At 34.3% G+C, this 22,737-nt stretch overlaps 2 protein-coding genes across 2 annotated transcripts; both read left to right on the plus strand.

Annotated features, from left to right (window-relative positions):
• Nucleotides 1-1,084: 1,084 nt before the first annotated feature.
• LOC120330428 (uncharacterized) lies at nucleotides 1,085-6,618 on the plus strand. Its single transcript, XM_039397390.2, has 10 exons — nucleotides 1,085-1,139; nucleotides 1,552-1,710; nucleotides 1,791-1,967; nucleotides 2,672-2,812; nucleotides 3,206-3,382; nucleotides 4,026-4,190; nucleotides 4,528-4,680; nucleotides 4,920-5,069; nucleotides 5,386-5,526; nucleotides 5,995-6,618. The coding sequence occupies exons 1-10, from the start codon at nucleotides 1,085-1,087 to the stop codon at nucleotides 6,078-6,080; spliced, it is 1,404 nt and encodes a 467-aa protein (XP_039253324.2). The 3' UTR covers nucleotides 6,081-6,618.
• Nucleotides 6,619-9,162: 2,544 nt separating this feature from the next.
• Nucleotides 9,163-16,129, plus strand: LOC120330429 (uncharacterized). Its single transcript, XM_039397391.2, has 11 exons — nucleotides 9,163-9,214; nucleotides 9,568-9,702; nucleotides 10,130-10,309; nucleotides 10,722-10,841; nucleotides 11,193-11,333; nucleotides 11,415-11,579; nucleotides 11,648-11,818; nucleotides 12,074-12,226; nucleotides 13,098-13,265; nucleotides 13,611-13,751; nucleotides 15,360-16,129. Exons 1-11 carry the CDS (start codon nucleotides 9,163-9,165, stop codon nucleotides 15,443-15,445), a joined length of 1,512 nt encoding a protein of 503 aa, XP_039253325.2. The 3' UTR covers nucleotides 15,446-16,129.
• Nucleotides 16,130-22,737: the final 6,608 nt, after the last annotated feature.

Consider the following 22,737-nt stretch of genomic DNA (forward strand, 5'->3'; position numbering starts at 1 on the left):
ATATTATGAATGGAGAAGCAGTCCACGGTCCCCTCTAGACACCTCTACGGGGTTGTGTCGAAAGTAATATGAAACAGTAGAAAGGAATATCGATAAATATTCCGGTAACTGGGCGACACCGCAAATGCATCGATTGGAGAATAGAAAAAACGCCGGGCATTAGGGCAACCTCCGTGCGCAGTGTCCAGTGTGTAACCATTATTGTTGTAACCAATTCATCTCGGTGACTGGGCGACACGACAAATGCATCGATTGGAGAATTGAAAAAGCGCCGGGCATTAGGGCAAGCTTCGTGCGCAGTGTGTATTCATTATCTCGGTGACTGGCGACACCGCAAATGCATCGGTTGGAGAATTGAAAAAGGCGCCGGGCATTAGGGCAAGCTTAGTGCGCAGTGTGTAACCATTGTTGAACATTGAAATCAAATAAATTTTTCCATGTAATACAATGTGGAGTAGTTACTCTAAATCTAAATTACGAAAATAACCTATTCAGATATATCGCACAACTATATTTCTCGGGGAATCGTACAGCACATTTTAAATTTAGAGCCTACTACGTCAGTTTATGTCGCTCTACTAAGCGACGCTTTCATAACGTCAATCCCGTCCGCTTGAGGTCGAAGTTCCCCGATGTCTAGCCACAGTTTCTGATGTTCTGATTCTGATGCCAACGCGTTAACTCATTAAAGAATTTGTTTGTTGGATCATTATTCAGGCTAAATGCGTGATTCAATTTCATCTTCACCAGAACATTTTTACTCCAGCGAACTTCACAATAATTCTGTTTGAAATCCAAAGAGTGAGCTTGAAAATTGAAGCAGATTATTAAATTAAACCACAGTATTTATTTTGGATTTACTGAATACATATAATTTTCTATTTAGTCGAGAAAAACTTGACATTTTTAGCCAAATATATCGTTCAACTTATGTTGCGATATATTTTTACAAAATGACTTATTTCTGCGTCAAGTCTTTTTTTACCTCCTTTATTTTATTTATAGGTTTGCAGTTTTAGCTTGGAATATAACAACGTTTCTAACCCTCATTTTTCAAAACTCAATGCGGTCAACACTGATTAATATGAAGTACATCGCTTTCAATTTGTTCGTTCTGGGACTCGTGCAGTTCAGTAACGGTGAGTTAATTAAATAAAATTAAAGATATAATATTTCAAGTCAAGTAGATTCTAGAATTTTTGTAAATTTCAAATTTTATTCAACCCCGTCATATTTGAACAATTTATAGGGTAGCAACAACACTTCGGAAACTTTAAAACTACTTACATTTTGGGTTTAATTTTTGGGATAATAATAACTGATTATTTTCTTTAGTGGGTCTTTTGATATTTCGCATATTTATTGATATTTAGTAAATAATGCCGCTTTCGAGACATACTATGTAACAAACTAGCATGCATATGACCATGTAATAAAAATTACATTTGGTGATTTCCATCTCCTGAGGAAGTGCTGAGACAAATGCTTTCAGTGCATTTTGCTTCATCAGTTTAATATTATTAACTAAATTACAATGATTTCGTCTTGAAGGTCTTAATTGCTACGATTGCGAAACGTATGATTTTGAAGGGGAATCTTCTAGAACAGATTACTGTTACGCCCCAAATGCCACACACCTTCCCGAACCATGTACTGCAGATACTGGAACAATAAAATCATACTGCAGAACACAGTTTAACATTAACGATGGTAAGTACGCCCATGATTTGTAAAAGTATCTTTCAAATAATAGATAGAATGTCTTAATACCATTTATAATTTTTATGTAGGTGTGGTTACTTATGTTAAGCGAGATTGTGCATACAGTACCTCAGATGAAGATACCAATTCAAATGCTATTCCGACAAATGATAAATGTCGAACGAATTATTATTACTCAGACAATACTGCAACCACAACTTGCTACATTCACTGCAGCGGTGAAAAATGCAACAGCATAACTACATGTTAGTATTATTCTAACTTTTGTGTATCTTGTGTATCTATTATAATAAAAAAAATAACAATATCAAACTTTCATTATGTATGGTATTATGTTAAAGCGACTAACAATCTCCAAATTTAAAATTTATTTAAAAATGGAAGAAAATGATTTAGTAGGATATACTTCGGATATCACTTCATCACGCTTTGCACTGTCGTTTACACCATCGTGAATAATATTAAAATAAACATTGTAGCGGGCCTGAAGAAATGTTCCTCGGACTGCAACTATTATGCAGGCGGTGGAAGTTGTGATTACATCACAGGGCGATGTCGTTGTAATTCTGGCTTCACGGGAAACAACTGCGATCCTGGGCGTGAGTTTCAATTATCAACTGAATAATACTTTCTCATTTAGACATTATGCAAATAACTAAATGTTGTTTTGTTGAAATCTTAATGAAATTGTACTGATTTTGCCGTAAACTTCGATATTATGAACAGCAGTTGCAGTATAATCAGAAACTATATATACCAAATTACGCATTTTTTACAGAAGGAATTCTAAACCATCTGATTAGGTTAAAAATGGTTCATTTTTCTACTACGAATTTAACTTAATGAAGCGATATAACAGTTTGTATGTAATGTGGGAATAACTTGATAACCAATGATTCAAATACATACGACTTTGTCATTAATTTTATATAATCAATTTTATAAATAGCTACTACAGTTTACGTTCCAAGAAAATGTGTTCAATGCAACAATGAAACAAGCCCTGGATGCGCAGTTTTAACTATCGCTGTTAATTGTCCGTCTACTGAAAGATACTGCTCAACAACACAAAGTGTAGTCTATGATAAAGGTATGGTACAGATGTGACACATGCGGATAATTTTGGTGGTATTTTACAATATGAAGCTTTTAGGTGGTGTAAGATGAAGGCCTTACGTTCTGTTTAGAGTGCTGTATAATTTTGTAGCTAGTTATAAGTAATTTAAACTAAAATTATATTTTAAAATTTCATAAAAATGTAGAATGTATCAGTACGATGTGTGAAGTAACCATGACCAGGTAAGAATACCTTTAAAGTTGCGTAAAATGCAAGGGGAAAAGCTACATTGCATCGGTATTTAGGTATGTATTTTCATTGACTTTTGTGATGTTTTTGTGTTCGCGATTTAATCAGTTTAAATAAAGTTCTCAACAATTGTATATAATAATATAAACATGAAAAATATTTAATTTTTCACGACAGCTGGAAATATTCTTCACACAATTGTAACAAAGGGGTGTACAAATAATTTCGAAGCTGTTGACCAATGCAGGTTCACCAGAATCTTTCGTGACAACGACGATACATTACGGAATGCTGGATACAAGGAATTTACATGCTTGTCAACTTGTGACACAGACGGATGCAACACTAAATTGCGTACGTAATAGTCCAAATATTATTTCTTATTGTACGTGAATTTGATGAATACCCTATGATTTTTTTTTATTAAACGTATAGTTTTATAATTGTGTGGCAGACCGAATGAATGATGAATGATACGCTATATTCGATCTGGGGGGAAGATAGGGTATACGCGGACTCGTTAAAAACGCCGTTCAAACGAACTCAATTTATTAAATACCGTGATTTTTATTCGGCGTCCGAAAATATCTTTTCTAGGTTTGATATCTGAACTTGTATGGATCAAATTTATTTGTGAACCAAAATCATCCTTTTTTTCCAAACTGCACTCCGGAAACAACTTTAAAAACTAAACTTATAGCCTGAATTGTCTCTTATTTACAATCTTTTCAAATTGTCTCAAACCTAATTCAGCTTGATTGGTGAAAGTTCAATTAAATACAAGCAAAGGTTGTTTTGTTATAGGTAATAAGTATATAATGCTTTTTTACATAAACTGCCATTCGGTTTTTCATTGTCATTTGTACATGACTTACCAGTTTAGTAAATTGTCTTGATTTTATAAGCTCGACATATTTTATTTAAAAAAATGTCTATTCATTTTTACAATATATGAACTGTCTGCTCATTCTATACCTGTATTTATTTTTTCTAACAGCTGATGGTATCAGAGATAACGAGGAGAAACCAATGCTGCGTTGCCATCAATGTTCAAGTGATAGCTCCGACTGTTCCGGAATTTCTCGATGTCCCAGTGGTTCCACTCACTGTAAATCCACTGTTATATATATGATATCGGAAAGAACAGATTTGTCTTACACAGGTAATTCTAGCGTTCTAGTGCTATTAGTGAAGAATATTAACAAAGTAGTTAGTTGTAGAACAATGAAATTGTGGAAATAATGTAAACTCGTCGCGTAAACCTTACATGCTACTCAAATAAACCATACTTAAGAGTGAAAAATTACCAAACTCAAATAAATTATTCAGTCTTGATATTTCTCATTTTTACTTGCGAATGAACATAAAAAGATGGCTCTGAGACTAGGCCCCAAATTTAGATTTGTTTCCAAATTTGTGCTGTGTATATATTGTGATATATTTTGTATTTGGCTAAACGTAATTTTTACCGAAGACGAAATATTGGCATTATCATTCAGATGATCCTGATTACGCCCTCGTCAGTGTCGTTCGAGAATGTGCAAACGAAGCTGTGGTAGCATCTTGCACAGAAACACAGATGTCGGATTTGGGGGCTAAAAGGGTCGTTTGTCAAGAAACTTGCACAGAAGATAGATGTAATAGCGGATGGCGTACGTGCAGCTTTCTTTTTTCCATATTCATCATCAATGCTCACTTAGTACATATTTAGCTTGTAGTACAAAGTAATTTAGAGACTTATAATCCAGTATTGAGTGGCTATAGTTTCACCAGTGCAATGCTTCGGTTATCAATATATTTTATAAATCTGATAGTTAGATATACAATATCTGACTGTTATGATATACAACAAAAATAACAATGATATATGGAATGAAAAAAAATATTTCAGCTGCCAGACCGAAATGTTTACAATGTGACTCGCGAAACAGCGATTCGTACGATGCTTGCATACAAAATCCAGACCCAGCTGAAGATTGTGATTATCCATATCAAAAATTTTGTGGCATATCTGATTATGGGATTGAAAAAGATCTGAGAGGTACGAATATTACACACGTTTTAACCTTTTTTTAAATATTTTTGTTGAAGCCTCAACAGTCCAAAATACTTCCTTGACACTTTGCAGTTTTTGCGCATAGGAGAACGCTCGAAGAGTAAATTGCATTGTGGTTGAGTACAAAGGGTTAATTTAAGCAGTATTGCAGGTTGAAATATGTGATTTATGTGAATATCTATTGTAAACTTGTATAACGTGATGTCAACTTTTATTATTCAATTCAGTAGCACGATTAAACGAAATTAAACATAGTTTTACCAAAAGCAAACTTGTCGACCTCGCTTGTGTTTTTTTTTAGTTTCTGTCAAGGGATATCCAAGAGAATTTCATCGATATTGTAGTCATTATGATGTTGGCACAGGATGTGTTTCTGAAACTCTCAGAGGAACATCTGTACAAAGGTGCAATCGAACCTGTTCAACTGATGGTTGCAATGTTGGTGAGACAAATAAATTTGTGCATTAATATAGAAGATGACTAAAACGTTGAAACGATTGATTTTTTTATTAAGAGTTTACCGAAAAGTTTTAAAATCATAACATTTGAAAATCAGGGATGAAAATTAATCCGAATGGAAAAATGATATCACGTAATTCAACAATGTCATTACAATATATTTATATAAAGTTATTCGATTCAAAATTAGTTTGATAGTTACATATGGTGACCGTACATTTGAACCCATGCGTATATCCACGGGTTCAATCTATATGCGGGTGCTAAAACCCATGGGTTAGGGTTAGTATGGGTTTAACTATCCGTGAAACAAAAAAAAATCCATAGGTGCAATAGCATACAGGTGCAATTGTCATGGGTTCAAATGTACGTGGGTTCAAATGTAATGGAACCGTTACATATTGATGAATATTAGGCAGAATGTGAAAATGCTATATTTAATTTTATACAGGAGGTGGAGGCTCTATGCCGTTGCAGACCTTCATTGCTCTAACATTACCGATGTTGTTCGGATGGCTGACACAACTTTATTTCTAAGCATAACGACTGCATCAGATAAAAATATTCTTAAAACATAATACAACTGATAAAAATGATGCATATGAGTTATCTTACAGACAACGATGCTTCATGATAAATCTTTGATATTTTGGAATTGTGTCTTCAAAATTTTCAATTTTCAATATATTTGTAATTTGACTAGCTTCATATGTATAATATGCTTTTATTAGAATGCTATCATGATTTATAATAAGCTAGTATAATAGCTAATAAACAAACAGGTGATCAAAATCGTGAACTAAACAACTTAAACACGGTATTAATTTGGAGTTATACTTTTCTGAAATACATATTAAGTTCTTATAATTATATTTTCTTTTTTTTTCTAAAATATTTCGAATCTATCCATGTGAATATTTTCAAAAGTATAAATAGATAACTAAAGAAAGTGGCAGAATTACTTTGATTTTGAATAATTTACAGAACTTTTGTGCTCGTAAAATAGGACTATTTTAAATAAGTAGAAAAATGTAGATGCATATATATATATATTCAGTTTGTGCAACGTTTTGAGTCTTTTTAAATAAAAGTGCGCAGAGTGTATTAATTAATGATGTTCTATAGTCAAACAGGGCGGTTCCAAAGATAAATTTTCGGAAATTAACCACAATGAATTGTTCAACTTTTTAGCTCCAAGCAGAATTGTGCACATCATGTAAAATATGTTGTTTCTGATATTGATGTAAGGATAAACTCATGGTCAAATATATGTTTGATGAAATAGGATGTTACTCTCGTTCATAACAAATTTTATGTTCAGGATTTCGGATGCATAACTGTACGCGTTTTCAAAACAAATAGGCATTTAGTAAAATGAGTATTTGATTCAAAAACATGTATCATGGTATTTAGGCAGTATTCTTAATTTATATAAGACGTGATAAAGTTTCTAACATTTGAATATATATTTTAGGTAGGAAACCAATTCAGAATACCAAATAAAAATAAAGCTAATTTACATCTATTATATACCAACTAGAACAAGATTGCAGGAGCCCGTCGGGGAAACTTCTGAATAATAACAAGAAAGGTTTTTGATATACGTTCTCTTCACGTGACTTTTTACCGAGCAATCATGAATTTTATTGGTTCTCAGGTTGACAGCCTGTGCGATACGGTTGTGTTCACCTGCCATGGTTTTATTGGCTTAAACGAAACAGTAGATGCCATTAACTTCCTCAAACATCTGGCCTTTCAATCGGAATTGAAATTGATTTCATACTGAACGAAATTGTAGAACATTCACTTTTATGTAATTGCATCTTCTGCTTGGAATGTTTTTTGAGTACGTGCTCGATACCTTCTTCTGCTCGACTTCTGTTAATGCAATTTCATTTAGGACAAAAAGGCCACCGATTATTATAGAGCTACGATATTATACTTCACTAAAAAACAATTTGATATCCAATTTTCGTTGTTCACTGAATTTCTTCATCGCTATGAAATAGATCTTGTCAAGCCCATAAGCATATTTGGTTTATTAGTTTGTCACGTTATTGATCCTGAACAAAGATAGAGAGCCCTATAGACTGCACTTACCGTGAAGTTTTCGTCTGATGAATGGTCAAACGTAAAACTTACTGATTTGCCATGCGCAACCGCAAGATGGAGGTTACTGCATTGTAGCCATGAGCACTTGCAGTTATTGCCCCAATGGTCCAAGTGGGAATTTTCGAGTTGGACTGATATATAGAGGTTGCATATTTTGTCAGCTGTCAAAGCTGTTATTTTGTATTTAGACTTAGAGCAGTGGTTCTCAAACTTTATGTGCCTGCAGACCTCTTATGCTTTTTCGAATTAGCCGAGGACCGCCAACATTTCAAAACCGAAAACACGATAGAAGAACAGAGCATGGAGCTATTCGGATGAAATTTAAATTAGCTGCCACTCTTCACGTACGTCACAGAAATAGCACCGATTTAGCGACACCGCGCGTCCCATCACTAATTAAATAATAACTCGCTAATTATAATGATCCATCCAAAATCAATAAGCTCTTTCTTGTCCGAAATATTATGAATGCACATGCAAAACGTGGGACAGACAAAGAAACAGACAAATACCTATCAACATGCTTACCGATCAAGATCGATAGGTAAAAAGACAAAACGAAAACATCAGCCTATAACGCAAAGACGAAAGGTTTTTGCGGCCTCCTGATAAGCCCTCGCGGACCCCAGTTTGGTAACCACTGACTCAGAGGATGCTTTATGCGTTCCCGAAAAGGTGCGTCAGGCATAGAGAACTGTATTTAGAGGATTGTATTAATCTTATGTTTTTGCGATATTTCAAATGTAGTAACCCAATGTTATATAATATTCATTCAGTACTTTCTAAACTAGATGTGAAAGTGATGTCATAAATTGTTATTGTGTGTGGCTTCAACGAACAAATATAGATTGGATATTGAAGTCTGTGAAAGATTGCGTTCATTTGATCTTCTAAATGAATACGACGACTAAATAGTGATTAAGAAATATTGCCAATTTCATATCAATGATAATTTTGTGTGCCTTGGTGTAATATTCATTACATATTACACTTGAAGATTGTTTCCGGGCAACAAAGTAGGGATGAATAAACAGTGGTATATACACCGGGAAGTCATACCTTTAAGTCAGTAGTGCAAAGATACTTGAGTATTGAATGTAATTTATAAAGACTGAAAAAAATTACATTGATGTGCTAAATAGGGTTTATATGTACATTAATTCAGTTATGGCAGATCAGGGTTAGGTATCACAACTGCAACAACATCTAAATAATTAATTTTTTCATAAAAATTCGGCCCAAAATATTTTCTTTAAATCCTTACTTGTTTTTTTGTTGAAAAAATATTTATCAGTACTGGCCAACTATTGTTATAGTCTCAGTTGTAGAATACATAATATGTTAGAATAAGATACTTTATAATTTCCTCAAAAAGCAATTCAAAGTTTTATAAAGCCTCTATTAAAACTTGATAATTGCATATTACGTTATACAAAATACACTTACGTGCACAATTATTTTTACTTGAAGTTTCTGACTTTCTTTTTGAAACCTAATCATCCTGAAAATGGAGCGTGTTGCAATACTGCTTCTACTATCCTGTGCACCAGTCACATATGGTGAGTCAATCTGGTAATACATAATTTTATATTAGATTTTGTTGAATCATTATGCACGCAATTAAAACTTGAGAAAATAAGTATTTAGTCTTTTTATTTTATCTCGTAGTACAGTAAAACGATTGATACGAAAACCACTGATTCATATTGCAATTTATACCGTTTTACAATCGGAAGCAAATAATTTTTGACATATCGTTTTGATTAACAACCATTTTTATTCAAGATAATACTGTAGACATACGACCTCGAAATGCGTTCCACATTCATTCATTTTCAAAATATTTATTTTATGTTATTGAAGAAACTTGTGTTTTATGTGGGTAAAATCTCAAAAAATTATTACTTTCCAGGTTTGAATTGTTATTATTGCAGCATCGAATCATATGTATTTGATAATGGAGATTATTGTTTAACTCCTGCGGCGACACCCAACATGACATGTCCTAATGAAACATATTGTCAAACCATTGTTACGATTGAAGATGGTGGGTTTGAAATAGAAGGAATAAAATATTGATAAAATCCTAAAATAAACTTTTGATGTCACATTTCTGGATAAAATGCAAAACTTATAAAAAAAAATGACTAAATGCTGCATGAGTATCATTCACTGTAAAACTTTTATTTAACAACATTATCATTTTCTGATGTTTAGCAAGTTACGTGAATCATATAGTCAAATATTGACCGTTCATCTATATGGGTACGTCATAGTCTTTTAACAGTTTGATTGAAAATCTCATGCGTTGCCCTATGACAGAACTCCGTAAGCTGTTTCTTTTAATATGGAGCTTAGGATTTTTCTTAGAAAATCAATACATATAAATGTATCTTTTCTTTTACAATTTTAGAGGTTTATTTGTCACTGCTATCACTTTTGCGGGAATTATTACTCTGTTATTTTTTTTATAGGAATTGTCACTCTGCTTGAGCGAAGCTGCAAAAGCCCTGTATCAGACGCCGACACAAACGACGAAGGAATACCAACTACGGAAAAATGTAAAACAAACATTGCAGCAGGCTCAAATCCTGTGCAAAATACTATGTGCTATCTCCCATGTTCAACGGACTATTGCAATAATCAAACAATAAGTGAGTTTCCGTCTATCCGTTTCTAATTTAGTGATCCAAGTTTGTAGATGCTTGTAATTTTCATCGGACATGAAGCGGGCATACAGATCGTTTTGCAAGTATGTTGTTGTTGTTGTTGTTACTTGACTACCTGACTAACAATGACATTTTCATTGGTTGGAGATTTTTTTTCTGATAGAAGGCTATAACTTTCATTCATTTAAAAAAAAATCTGGGCTCCACGGGATTTGTTTTTTGTGTGTCATAAAAACTAAGAATTGCGCATCTTGTGGCGGTTCCTAGTTAGTGGTCAGGCGAAGTAGTGAATACTGTGATATCGATGATCTACTCACGACTGTGAGAAATTTCATACCCGTACTACTTCGTTTTGATTTTCGTGTCCATGTATTTGAGCATCGCTCTCTTGTTTTAGGTGAGTTTGCGTTGTGCACATCAAATTGCAGCTATGGAATTGGTGGCGGCAGTTGTGACTACCTAACTGGCAAATGTGTATGCAATTCAGGACATACCGGAAGTAATTGCGATGTTGAAGGTAATAGTTTACATGAAAAATATATACACTACACTATTTCTTCGAACTTTTTTGCAAAAATCTATAATAATAATATCTTATCAAATCAAATATTATCTCTTGTCGCTGCAATGAATCTGGTATATATACAAACAAACAACTGTTCAAACAAACAACTGTAGCAAAGTAGGATGTGTTATGCAGAATTTGATTATTTCGTTCATTTAAAATGAAAAGTGACCAAAATTATCTTAAAACTCATAGTCTAGAGTGGAAATGCAATCTGCTTCTCAGATACAGAAAAGAATTATTGTCTGGAACTTATCATTAATTTTTGGTTAAATTTTGCATTTTTATTTACATCTGTGATAGTACAAGCATCAGCACTAATCAACTGCGTTCAATGTAACTCGGAAACGGACACGAACTGTGCCTCCGGCTCAATAAAAGCGTCTCCTTGTCCCGGCGCGGAAACGTATTGCTCAACGACAAACACTACTATTTACGACGACAGTAAGTAAGCTATAGTGGTTCGTATGACCAATATTCTTATTTCTTCAAAATATATTTCATTATCCTTCAATTTATATTTAGCTCTCACAGTTGTAAGTTTTGTAGTAACCAGAGGGTGCACAACCAATTTTACCGCAGAAGACGAATGTTCATTTTCTGATGTAGTTAGTAGTATTTCTACGACTGGTTACAAAGAATTCACTTGCTATTCAACATGTTCATCAAATGGCTGTAACACAAACAAAGGTAAATTTTTAAATCTTTATCATACTTTTTTCAAATCTTGGCACTAATTTATTCGTTTTTGTCAACAGCAGATGGATTGCTAGATGCGAACGAAAAGAAGCATCTGCTATGTAATCAGTGTACCTCAGATACAGGTGACTGTATCGATTTCAATGGAAGAAGCCCCTGTATAAATGGAGAAAAATATTGCTACGCGAAAGTAAATTATCTCATTTCAGAACGAGAAGATGAAACTTATAGTGAGTAACAGAATGATTGATTATTATGTGTTGTGAAAAATTTTGTTTAGGCGATGAATTTGAGTGAAACATTATTACACAATTGTATTACAATAATACTTTATGTTAGTTATCATTGGTGGGAAAAAGTACAAATAATTCAGTGATTGCACCCCTAACTGCTAATATACGTTTGAGAATTTTTCTTAAAATCAGTAACCAGGAGTTTTATTGAAAATTTAACTATATATTGATCCTTTCATTTTATACGTTTAGAAGATCCAGCATATAAAATTCAGAGCGTCACACGGGGATGTACAAGTACTGTCATACCTACGAAATGCGTCAACACTCCTGTCCCGAGAGTAAGTTTCAAAAACGTTACATGCACTGAATCGTGTCAATGGGATGGCTGTAACACGGGGTGGCGTAAGTTCGCACTTTTGTTCACTACTTTACAGATATTACCAAATTGTTATTCTTTATACGTTACGGCATAAATATTTTTATTTTTTGAGCCCATTTTGTAACAGTAAGGTTTGTTTCGAAAACGCAAATTATTATTTGGAGATAAAAAAAAGTATACGTTCGTGACCTGCTTTGAGCAAATTATCGAAAAAAAAACATTCATTCAAATACCGAATGAGGCTTGGAGATTTATAGCGAACCTAAGATGCACAAAAAACTTAACTGACAATGCAGGACTGTCTGCATTATCATAAGTTTCTTATCCAGCAGTTTTGAAAAGACATTGAATGTACTAACTACTTTTCGAATTACACTACCGAAATATAAAACAGAAAAACTTAGTTTATCTGTAATTGAAAGATAATATTCGTATATAAGTTTGTTATTTTACGATGAAGCATTTAGAATATATCAGCAACATGTGTGGTCCAAACTTTCAACCAATCAGACCAGTTTGACCTAAAGCGAAACAAATAATTACCGCAGTATACAAACATAAAATATTTCACATACACTTTCAAGTCTATATTACATTCGTGCCCCGCAACAACTGAGAAGATCGACATCAAACATATTTTGAAAATGAAAGAGAAATCGTTTATGTATTTTGAAAATCCTATTGCGTTACTGGATTTATTCGAATTACGTGACAGCGGCTGATCTGATTTATAATGAGAAATGCTGTGGAAATTATATCTATGAGAAAAACAAATAAATGTCGTATACTACAGTCCTTTTTTTACAAACTAGCTGTTTCTAATATAGCATTATATTGTAAGGTAACTAAAATGTTATATTTTGTTGTATATATTTTGATTCATTCAATATAAAGCTGCAAGACCGAAGTGCATAACTTGTTCTTCCAACAAAGTGATTGGTGGATATAACAGGGATGGCTACGACGAGTGCCTTCAAAATCCTCCGGAAGCAACCGATTGCGAATTTCCTTACGAACAGTATTGTTACATTTATGACGATGGAAATGAACAAGGTCGAGGAAGTAAGTAATATGATAAACTCAGTATGACGATAGAATAGCAAAATTATAAAAAGGGCAAAAGTTGTGGTGAAATATTATGTTACGAATAGGACTTAGGGAAAATTTTATTTCTGAAACTACCTATAAATAGGATGAATCCCGATTGATATAAGCCCAAAATTATAAAACACATTAAATGAAAATAAAGAATAAAAATAATTTTAATTAAAGATGCCAGGCGTGATTCAGATGATATAAAATTACTTTCAACGTACCATATATTATTATATAAATAATAACCTAATAAATAAGCAATGAGTGACACATTTCTACAACATCTTTTCAATGTAGTTTCTATATCTACAGCGTCGCCAACTGGGTATCCACGAAGAATCACCCGCGGATGCAGCTATCGAGACGTGGGTACATCATGCTCATATAAAACACTAAGAGGTCACACCATTCAGACATGTAACCGTACTTGCGCGACAGATGGATGTAATGTCGGTAAGGAAAGAATATAATACAAAATGACTGCAGTTTGAATTATTGATCATCAAAAAATTTAATTTCAATATCTTACAGACGTTGCTAGCTTATTATTTCGTCATAAACTCACCCATTTTCATAAATGAAACAACAGCAAATAAAAATGTTATACATTATGAAATTGTATTGCAAAATAAAACTCGTTAGATGTGAGGATTACACAAAATGTAATCTAACCCTAATCCAGAAAATAAATATCATTTATTTTGACTTTTAGAATTTATATTTATTTTAATTTGGACCAGGGGTCACCAACCCGTTGCCCGCGGGCACCAAGTCGCCCGCGAAAACCACATGAGTCGCCCGCATGACTGTTCCAAAATAAGCATATTAACGGCGCTCATAAGTAAGCTACATCAATTAATTTTTGTCATGCTATTCTTGTATAAATCGCACTTATGTCTGTATGTGGGAACTGACACTATGTTAATTATTAACGTAACGATCATCCTGCTTAGAATTTGACCTCAGTAATGTGACGGACGGGTCATTCAAAACTCTCCCAATTATGACATCACAGATGTCACCTTCCACGAACCCGCGTTTTTTCTTGTCCGTTGATTTGTGAAGCAGCAATAATAGAGTTATTGATTGCAAAGAAAAATGACAGAAAACCTACCATTTTCACGATGAGTGGGGGATGGATTTTCCTTTACCACCTTGCGTATGTCTAATTTGCGGGGCGATTATAGTAACGACAAAGCGGGGAGATATTTCACATCTTGTCACTATGCATTGGTAAGGGCAGAAAAAACTCGCCTTTCAAATCAAACAGTAATCCTATTTTACGAGACCAGTCTTTGTGAATCAACATTTTTTGACATGAAATTCACCAGGAACTAAACACGGAACACGCCTCACTGATGAAAATCTGCAAGACTCGCTCAGAGTTACAGTGTCAAGTTACACGCCGGAGTACAACACACTGGTGGAGAAGCATTAGACCAAATTTGTTTGATTTCGGTTTTCCCCTTGTTGAAAACAAGATATTCATAATTAGTTAAATGTGTTTGTAAATTTAACATTTAACGGTACAACTGTTAAGTTCATTTCATCCTAGGCTTATGCATGGTGTTCGAAAAAACGCAGGTACATTGTGAACCTGTGGTGTGGTTTCCGTCAGTGTCAGTGTTTTTACTTGACTAAATACCAGTAATTGTCAATAATTGAAGCTTAATCGGGCAAATTGACTTTTTAGCCCTCGGCTCAATCTGTACTCAGAAAGTAGCCCTCGGCTTCGAAAAGGTTGGTGATCCCTGCTTTAGACTATCAAAAGAGAGAAAGAGATATTTGATATTTATTATTTTGTCAACCAAAAATACAGTCACGAATACAATAAAAGAGTAACAAGAAAATATATTTGGTATATACAGGGGCCACACACTCATCGAAGCCAACTTCCACCAGATATATATGCGATGATGTGATTAAAAGATTCACACTAAAAATAACTAATAAGAAAGAGTTGGTGCTTTTATTGTTATCAAAGAATCGTTTACAAATCTTCAAATGCTGAGACAACATTTTATTTCATCAATTAATAATTATGCATTTAAATATTTGCAGGGAATGGAAGCAAAAAACACATGATATCGGGCCTCGGTGTCATTCTGTCGACTGTCATTACGTGGCTGATGAAAGTTCACATGTAAACGAAAAGTCTTGAACTTCATTTCGTCGACTCTCATTGTTGCTTTTGAGACAATATAAAACAAGAAATATTAAACGTTTGAGATCAAAAATATTATAACTCACTACATGTATTGAATTATCGATAAATTGAATAGAATGAAATATGCTAATTATTTTTTTTTCTTGAAATAAGTATAGAAGAGCAAATGAATGAACTCTTTGAGTTATGATGTTTCCTAATTTTTTCAAATACTTTAAATGTATATAGTACTCGTCATGGTTTGAAACATGTAACTCACAATGATATAATTTAAAGAAGTATCGTAAATAATAGTTTACTAAAAATGCACTGAATTTTACTAGGTTATAGAGTTAAAATAAGGCGTTCATGCATGGTTGGACGTACTTTCTAAAATAGAGAGCTGCGTCAATGCTGAACATAATTTTCGTCACAAGATTTTGATATTCACATGTACTGTTTTTCTTCTGTATAACGTTTGATCATGATATCATCATTTAAACGTGCCATTCATTAATTAATGGATGAATAATTATAGTGCTGCACAGAACGAGTCGAATCACGCAACGAAGCACAAAGAGAAATCGTTTAGGTATTTTGAAGATCATATTGCGTTTCTGGATTTATTTGAATTACGTAACAGCGGCTGATCTGATTTATAATGGAGAATGAAATGAAAATTACATTTATGAGAAACACAAATAAATGTCTATATATATGGTCACGACATATCAAGTTATACCTTCCGTGCTAACGAATGATTTCCAGTAACTTTGCACTGAATAAGAATCAAACTATCGGATACTGTTTGTTGTATTAACTTTGTGTTTATGAGCGCAGTTGTGATATTCTTATTTTGAATGAAAATCGCCAGTTATGTTTCCACTCATTCCACTTTTTCTCGCATTAAATAGCAATTGCGAATTGAGCTGCATAAAAGTGTATCATATTGAATGTTGAAATAGGAAGAAAATTTATGCTGATTTATGGTAATCGCAAGTATTTCTCTTCATCTCATAAACTTGGTCTGCGAATTGTATTTTTATTCTTTTGTTGCCGTATGTCACTTACAGGAAATCAAAAGTCACTTTGCCAGAATCGATTTATTGTGAATATTTGAAACAGTTAAATACAAATGAAATATTTATCATCAAACTTCATCATACAAATTATAAAACTAATACCCACTACACCCATCAAACAATTCAAAATACAGTAAACGAGGACGCTATCTGAACGAGTTTAGTAAGTTAATTCTTACCACGACGCTATTACAAAAAATTCAATCCCAAGCTGCTACAACAAGAAATAGAATCATGAACATCTGGCTGAGCTTGAAGGGCTGTAGAAAACTTAATACGTAAAACGAAGACACCAAAAACAAACACTTTACTGAGCTTAGAGGGGCAATAGGAAACTCAATACTTAAATAGACAACACGTAAGAAAGCAAATAGCTACACGTGGTGTAAAAAATGTTATCTTATTTTTATTATGGACACTAGGTTTGTGTTTTAGGAAAGTCTTTCGCAATATCTATTTTTCGTAATCGTGCCAGTCTTGCGATATCATATTAATATTCTTCGTACAACTTACACTGTTTATCTACTAATGTCCAATCAAGCAACACAGCTAGCAAAGATTTTTATTTGCACTAATGCATAGAGTGCGTTAAGGTTTCACTTTGCCCAAGCTACATCCAATTACATTTGATCGTAATCCCGAGTATTATCATCCATTCATCCAAGGCTTTGACATGGCAAGAAAGAAATAGAATCATGAACATCTGGCTGAGCTTGAAGGGCTGTAGAAAACTTAATACGTAAAACGAAGACACCAAAAACAAACACTTTACTGAGCTTAGAGGGACAATAGGAAACTCAATACTTAAATAGACAACACGTAAGAAAGCAAATAGCTACACGTGGTGTAAAAAATGTTATCTTATTTTTATTATGGACACTAGGTTTGTGTTTTAGGAAAGTCTTTCGCAATATCTATTTTTCGTAATCGTGCCAGTCTTGCGATATCATATTAATATTCTTCGTACAACTTACACTGTTTATCTACTAATGTCCAATCAAGCAACACAGCTAGCAAAGATTTTTATTTGCACTAATGCATAGAGTGCGTTAAGGTTTCACTTTGCCCAAGCTACATCCAATTACATTTGATCGTAATCCCGAGTATTATCATCCATTCATCCAAGGCTTTGACATGGCAAGAAAGACTTTAGATTCGTAAAGCAAACTTTGTTGATTGAAGATAACATAAAGCAGCTTACGGCTGGTTCTCAGCTGAAGCCTAATGATGATGAAGCGTTTTATGACCTTGCTGAGAGAATGGGAAATTGCTATGTTATACTTTCTCTTTGGGATAAGGAGCAGGGGCGTGCCAAACTCTTCTGCTGCCCGGGGCGAGTTTCTAAAATGCTGCCCTTTTTACCTAACTTCATAAATAATTCGGGGTTAAACAGCTTATAAATGTCGTTATACATGAGAATAAATAAAATAAAGATCAAGTAAGATAAAACGTTTGTTTTATTAAATTAATCTTCAAGCTAAGCAACAAATTTAACAAAAAGGCAAGCCACCTATTTAATTCTATGTCTAATCGCTACTTTGCCGTCAACAAATATCTGAACGACACCCTCTTTCACCTCACTTGTCAGGAATTTTTTTCGATGCTTATCAAAGATTGTCACCTACAATGTCAAGATTTGTGGGGGAAACATCCATTGTTAACCCACCATCACCACAATCACTTACACAAAACTATAACCTAATGTCAGCCTAAACTATAACCTAATGATTTTAATTTAATAACAACCCATCGATAAAAACACATGTTATAACGTTAACTCTACAGCCACCTCCCCCCCACCCCCAAGTGATGCAATTGTGAAATATATGGAGAATTTTTCTGGGGTCAAGGGTCGGGGAAACATCCATTGTTAACTATCCATCACCACAATCACTTACACAAAACTATAACCTAATGTCAGCCTAAACTATAACCTAATGATTTTAATTAAATAACAACCCATCGATAAAAACACATGTTAACTCCACTACGTACACATGTTGAGTTACCAGCTGTGAAAAGAAACACAACACTCATATTCATGATAACAACCTGTCTCCTGCCTTCTCAGAAACCTTTTTATTCCAATGCAAAACACAGAGAATCAAAGCCACGTGAGTAATGTGCATGCAAGTTTGTTTTCATTCACCTAATATAGAAACTTATTCTGTGCAATTGATTGTCCTACAAGTCAAAGTGTTTTCTAATGATTCCGATTGTTTGGTGTACCGACCGGGAAGCCAAAAGTCCCGCTTTGGCGATCAGTCATCCAGCATGATACACGAACATTATCAACTAATCTGTTTTGTTTGCTGTGTAGTGTACCAATAGCCTTCCTACTGAAGGTGAATGTGTGATTTTATTTGCGTCGTTGTTTTGCAAAACAATCCAGTTCGGGTTTGCAGAATTTTTCGAATCGAAACCGCAGTTTCTGTTTTGGGGATCCCCTAACTTTCGATCGATAAGTCTTCGGTCTCTGACCGATATTCTCGTTTTGATACTTGGTACAATTTGTTATGTGTAAGCCCTGAACGTCGTGAGGGTGCTGATCAGCCACTTTTGCAGTAGCCGATAGCCTGGTAGTTTAGATAATTTTTTATCACATTAGGCCTGCGGTGCTGTAGGCTTGAGTCCCAGGTTCATGTTTTACAGTATTTCGTGATTGTTTTGCAAAGCCATTTTCATTGCATTGCTCTGTAAATACTAGTCGGCGATGTTTCTTTCTCTTATGCATGTTTGTTTATGTAGGCTCAGGTGTAACTTGACTAAAAGTGTCTAAACTATCCGTTAAAATGCACAAAAGAAAATGTACATTTACAAATGACTTAATGATATTAAGGAGAATTTGTTTTATAAAAAATCTGGCTTGGATTTGTGGAAGCTTTACAATACTATATAGTCCTGCAGAATCGGGCCTTAACATTGTTTTGAGACATAGAGTTTTTTTCATTGTTTAGATATAATGTCGATAACATAAATAATGATACCCAGGTGGGTGTGGAGTATATAATGTTGAGCAATTTTTTCTAAGTGGGTTTTAAGTATTCGTACCAAGATGACGCACATCCTGAACTCTAACCTGGTACACATACAATGTTCAGATTGTGCGCCATCTTGGTACGAATACTTCGGGAGCATAATTATTTCATAACTACATGGGCTAGTTTTGAATACATAGTAACATTGAATCTCCTTACAATGTCAGAAATTAAATTTTAGTGGAATGAATGGTAGTTTATTCCACTAATATAAGCCAAGATCCATCGACAGCATCTAGCCACTTTCTTTTGCGCTCTTCTACATTTATAACTATATTTATGTTGCCGCGGGCATTTCGTTTTCATGCTTAAAGCTTAGGGACTTGGGAAATATTTTATTAGTTGAAATGAATTGGAATATTTGACTTCGTCTTTAACTCCGAACAAGGCCATGTAAAACCATTCACTGGTATAACGATGTGTAACGTGTTTTCTTTTGGAAGAACCGGAACCTTTCAGGTGCAGCATTGACTTTGGCCAAATTAATATATCCTTGTGGAGATAGAAGGTATGCGTATGCGAAACCGAGATGTGCACCTGTTATGCCAACATAGTTGAGTAAAACATTCTGATCATTAGTACATCATACACATTTTCCTGGTGCTTCGGTTGTACGTAGTAACGCGCACATGTTTGCGCACATGCATCAAATTCCACTTGTTTATTGAGCTATAGGTTTTTGACGAGCTTTTGTGTATGATTTCATTCCATAGAATTTGTATGCTGTTCTAAAAAATACTAGTTTCAGACTTTTCATTCATTAAACCGCGTGTTGGAAGTAAGTTTTGTAATATTGCGTGTTGGTTTTCAACTTGTTTATTTATATTCATCACTTGACATCCTCAAATCGGTGATTCCAGTAAATCTTTAATCCAAAACGATCAGTATCATCTGCAATAAAAACAGCAGTACTCACTCAAATGACAGCCGGGGGGTGGATACTCATATTGGCTGCTCCATCACGTGCCTCCTACCAGTTTACATGAGTGCCAATTGGTATCTAAGCTCAGCCAGAGACAAAAAGTTTCGGACTGCGGTTGACGTGACGAAATGTTTTTTAATATATATACAATAAGATTATTTGATTGCATATTACTGAAAGTTACGTCTTATATGTCTTTTCCCATTGCACTATTCCTATACTGATATTCGATAATACGACGCTCGTCTGACATAGTTTTCCAAGTGTGTAGATAGGAATAATCTTTTCCACGCTGTTCAGATGGGAATGCGCGAATATATCTAAGAATCGCTAATATTGGTTTGCAATGCGATGAAATCCCATTTTGGCATTTTTGCCTCTCGCAATTGCTGCGCATATTTATCGGAGAAGTTCTGTGGCGTGGTTATCAAATAAAGAAAACATGGGAGTATTTTTTCTACTTCTCTACTACTCTCAAACCTTGACATTTTGTGAAAACTTTTTTCCATTCAACCTATTTTTGAAACATCCCCAACAACCATAATTAATTTTGTCGTTAACCTTCCGAAATAAACACATAAAATCATCAACGGATGCATATCACCAAGTCCTAAGTAGATATTGCTAAATCTTTATTTTACCATTTTTCATGTAATGCTTTTTGGTAAACCTGTTATCTATCGTAAATACAGCACATTTGACTATGTTGTAGTGTAACTTTTTTGGCCTCACATTTTTGATATCTGTAGTGAGATCTCTTGGGGCTCTGTCAAACAAAGTTACATACAAAATATTGGTTGTAAGTCGCAGAACATGATCATGTTTTTTGAATAACTTGGCATTTTACCACCCGTATATCATTCATTGTCGAGAATATTAATAAAATCATAAAATCTGAAACCCGCTTTCGTGAATTTTTTGTTGTAGCTGAATTTGAAGGACGCTTCTAGTTTATTACAGGGGACCCCGGCCTCTTTGGAAGCCACTGATCGGTTATCTGGTAGCACGAACAAACAGATGGCAGATGTCAATATATAATAACAATGTATTTTTATAGAGAAGAAGCAAAAGTGTTGAGAGTCTTTGGTAGTTTGAAAAGCGTCGGCATGGAACATAAAAATGAACTACATTATTTCCCAGGGATACACTATAAAATGTAGCAATTTTCTCATTCTTGTTTTCGTGATAGCATTATCTTTCACTGCATCGTCGTGATCATCCCGCTGCTTTACAATCCTCGCTAACAAATAATTGACTGTTCTCCACCAGGTGTATATCCACTTGAGCCACTGCCGACTGCATTAGCCGGTTTGTATTGGTAATTGCAACACAAGCGGGTATTTTGAAATAGTACTCTTCATTTTACGCGTATGTTTCAACAGTATTTCCATATATATATGGGTCGCGACCAATGTTCCCTCTAATTTTTGTAGTATGTGTGCGCAAAAATTTTGGTGTGTGCGCACTTTTTTGGAAATGAATAATATTTGTGCAAAAACCAATGAAGAAATTTTGGCGTTCTAACCGGGTAATAAGTGGGCTTATTAAGAAAATTTTGGTTATTCAATAACTTTTTCTATAGATTGTAAATGCTTTAGTGAAGGCTATATGTTATCAGTAGATAACAATGAACAAAATAGTAAATGAAATTGATTGTAACAGATGGTTTTATTTGAATTCAAATGAAGGGTGAAAAAAGAACAAAAAAACATTGTTACATTACATCGAAATAAGTCTGTGCGCAGTAAATCTATGCGTGTGCGCAGCCTCTGACATCTGTGTGCGCGCGCACACGCGCACATCTTAGAGGGAACACTGGTCGCGACCCAAAGCTGGGTTCAACAAATACCTAAAAGTTATTGATTTTATTTCCTAGTGAACTTTGTGCTTCCGTAATTTGTGCACCAAGATGGCGCACAACCTGAACATAGTATTGTAACAGGCTAGGGTTCAGGTTGTGCGCCATTATGGTGCACAGATTTGACGAAAATCACTAACACAAATATCGAGCCGTAAAAAAATTGGCCAAGGCTGCAAACTCCACACTCATGTAGAAATGATGGGCGATGACCCCAAGATGAATAATCACGAATAAAAAAACTTTATGTCTGAAAACAAGGTTGGGCCCAAAAGGCCCCTTATCTGCCGGACTAATATGTATTCTTGTAATTGAGCCATTTACTAAAAGAAATATTTTATTTTTTGCCTCATGAAATACGAGACCTATTTTCTCTTTTTTAAACTTTATGAC

The sequence above is a fragment of the Styela clava genome, chromosome 12 (assembly GCF_964204865.1).
Source record: "Styela clava chromosome 12, kaStyClav1.hap1.2, whole genome shotgun sequence".
Lineage (NCBI taxonomy): Eukaryota > Metazoa > Chordata > Ascidiacea > Stolidobranchia > Styelidae > Styela > Styela clava.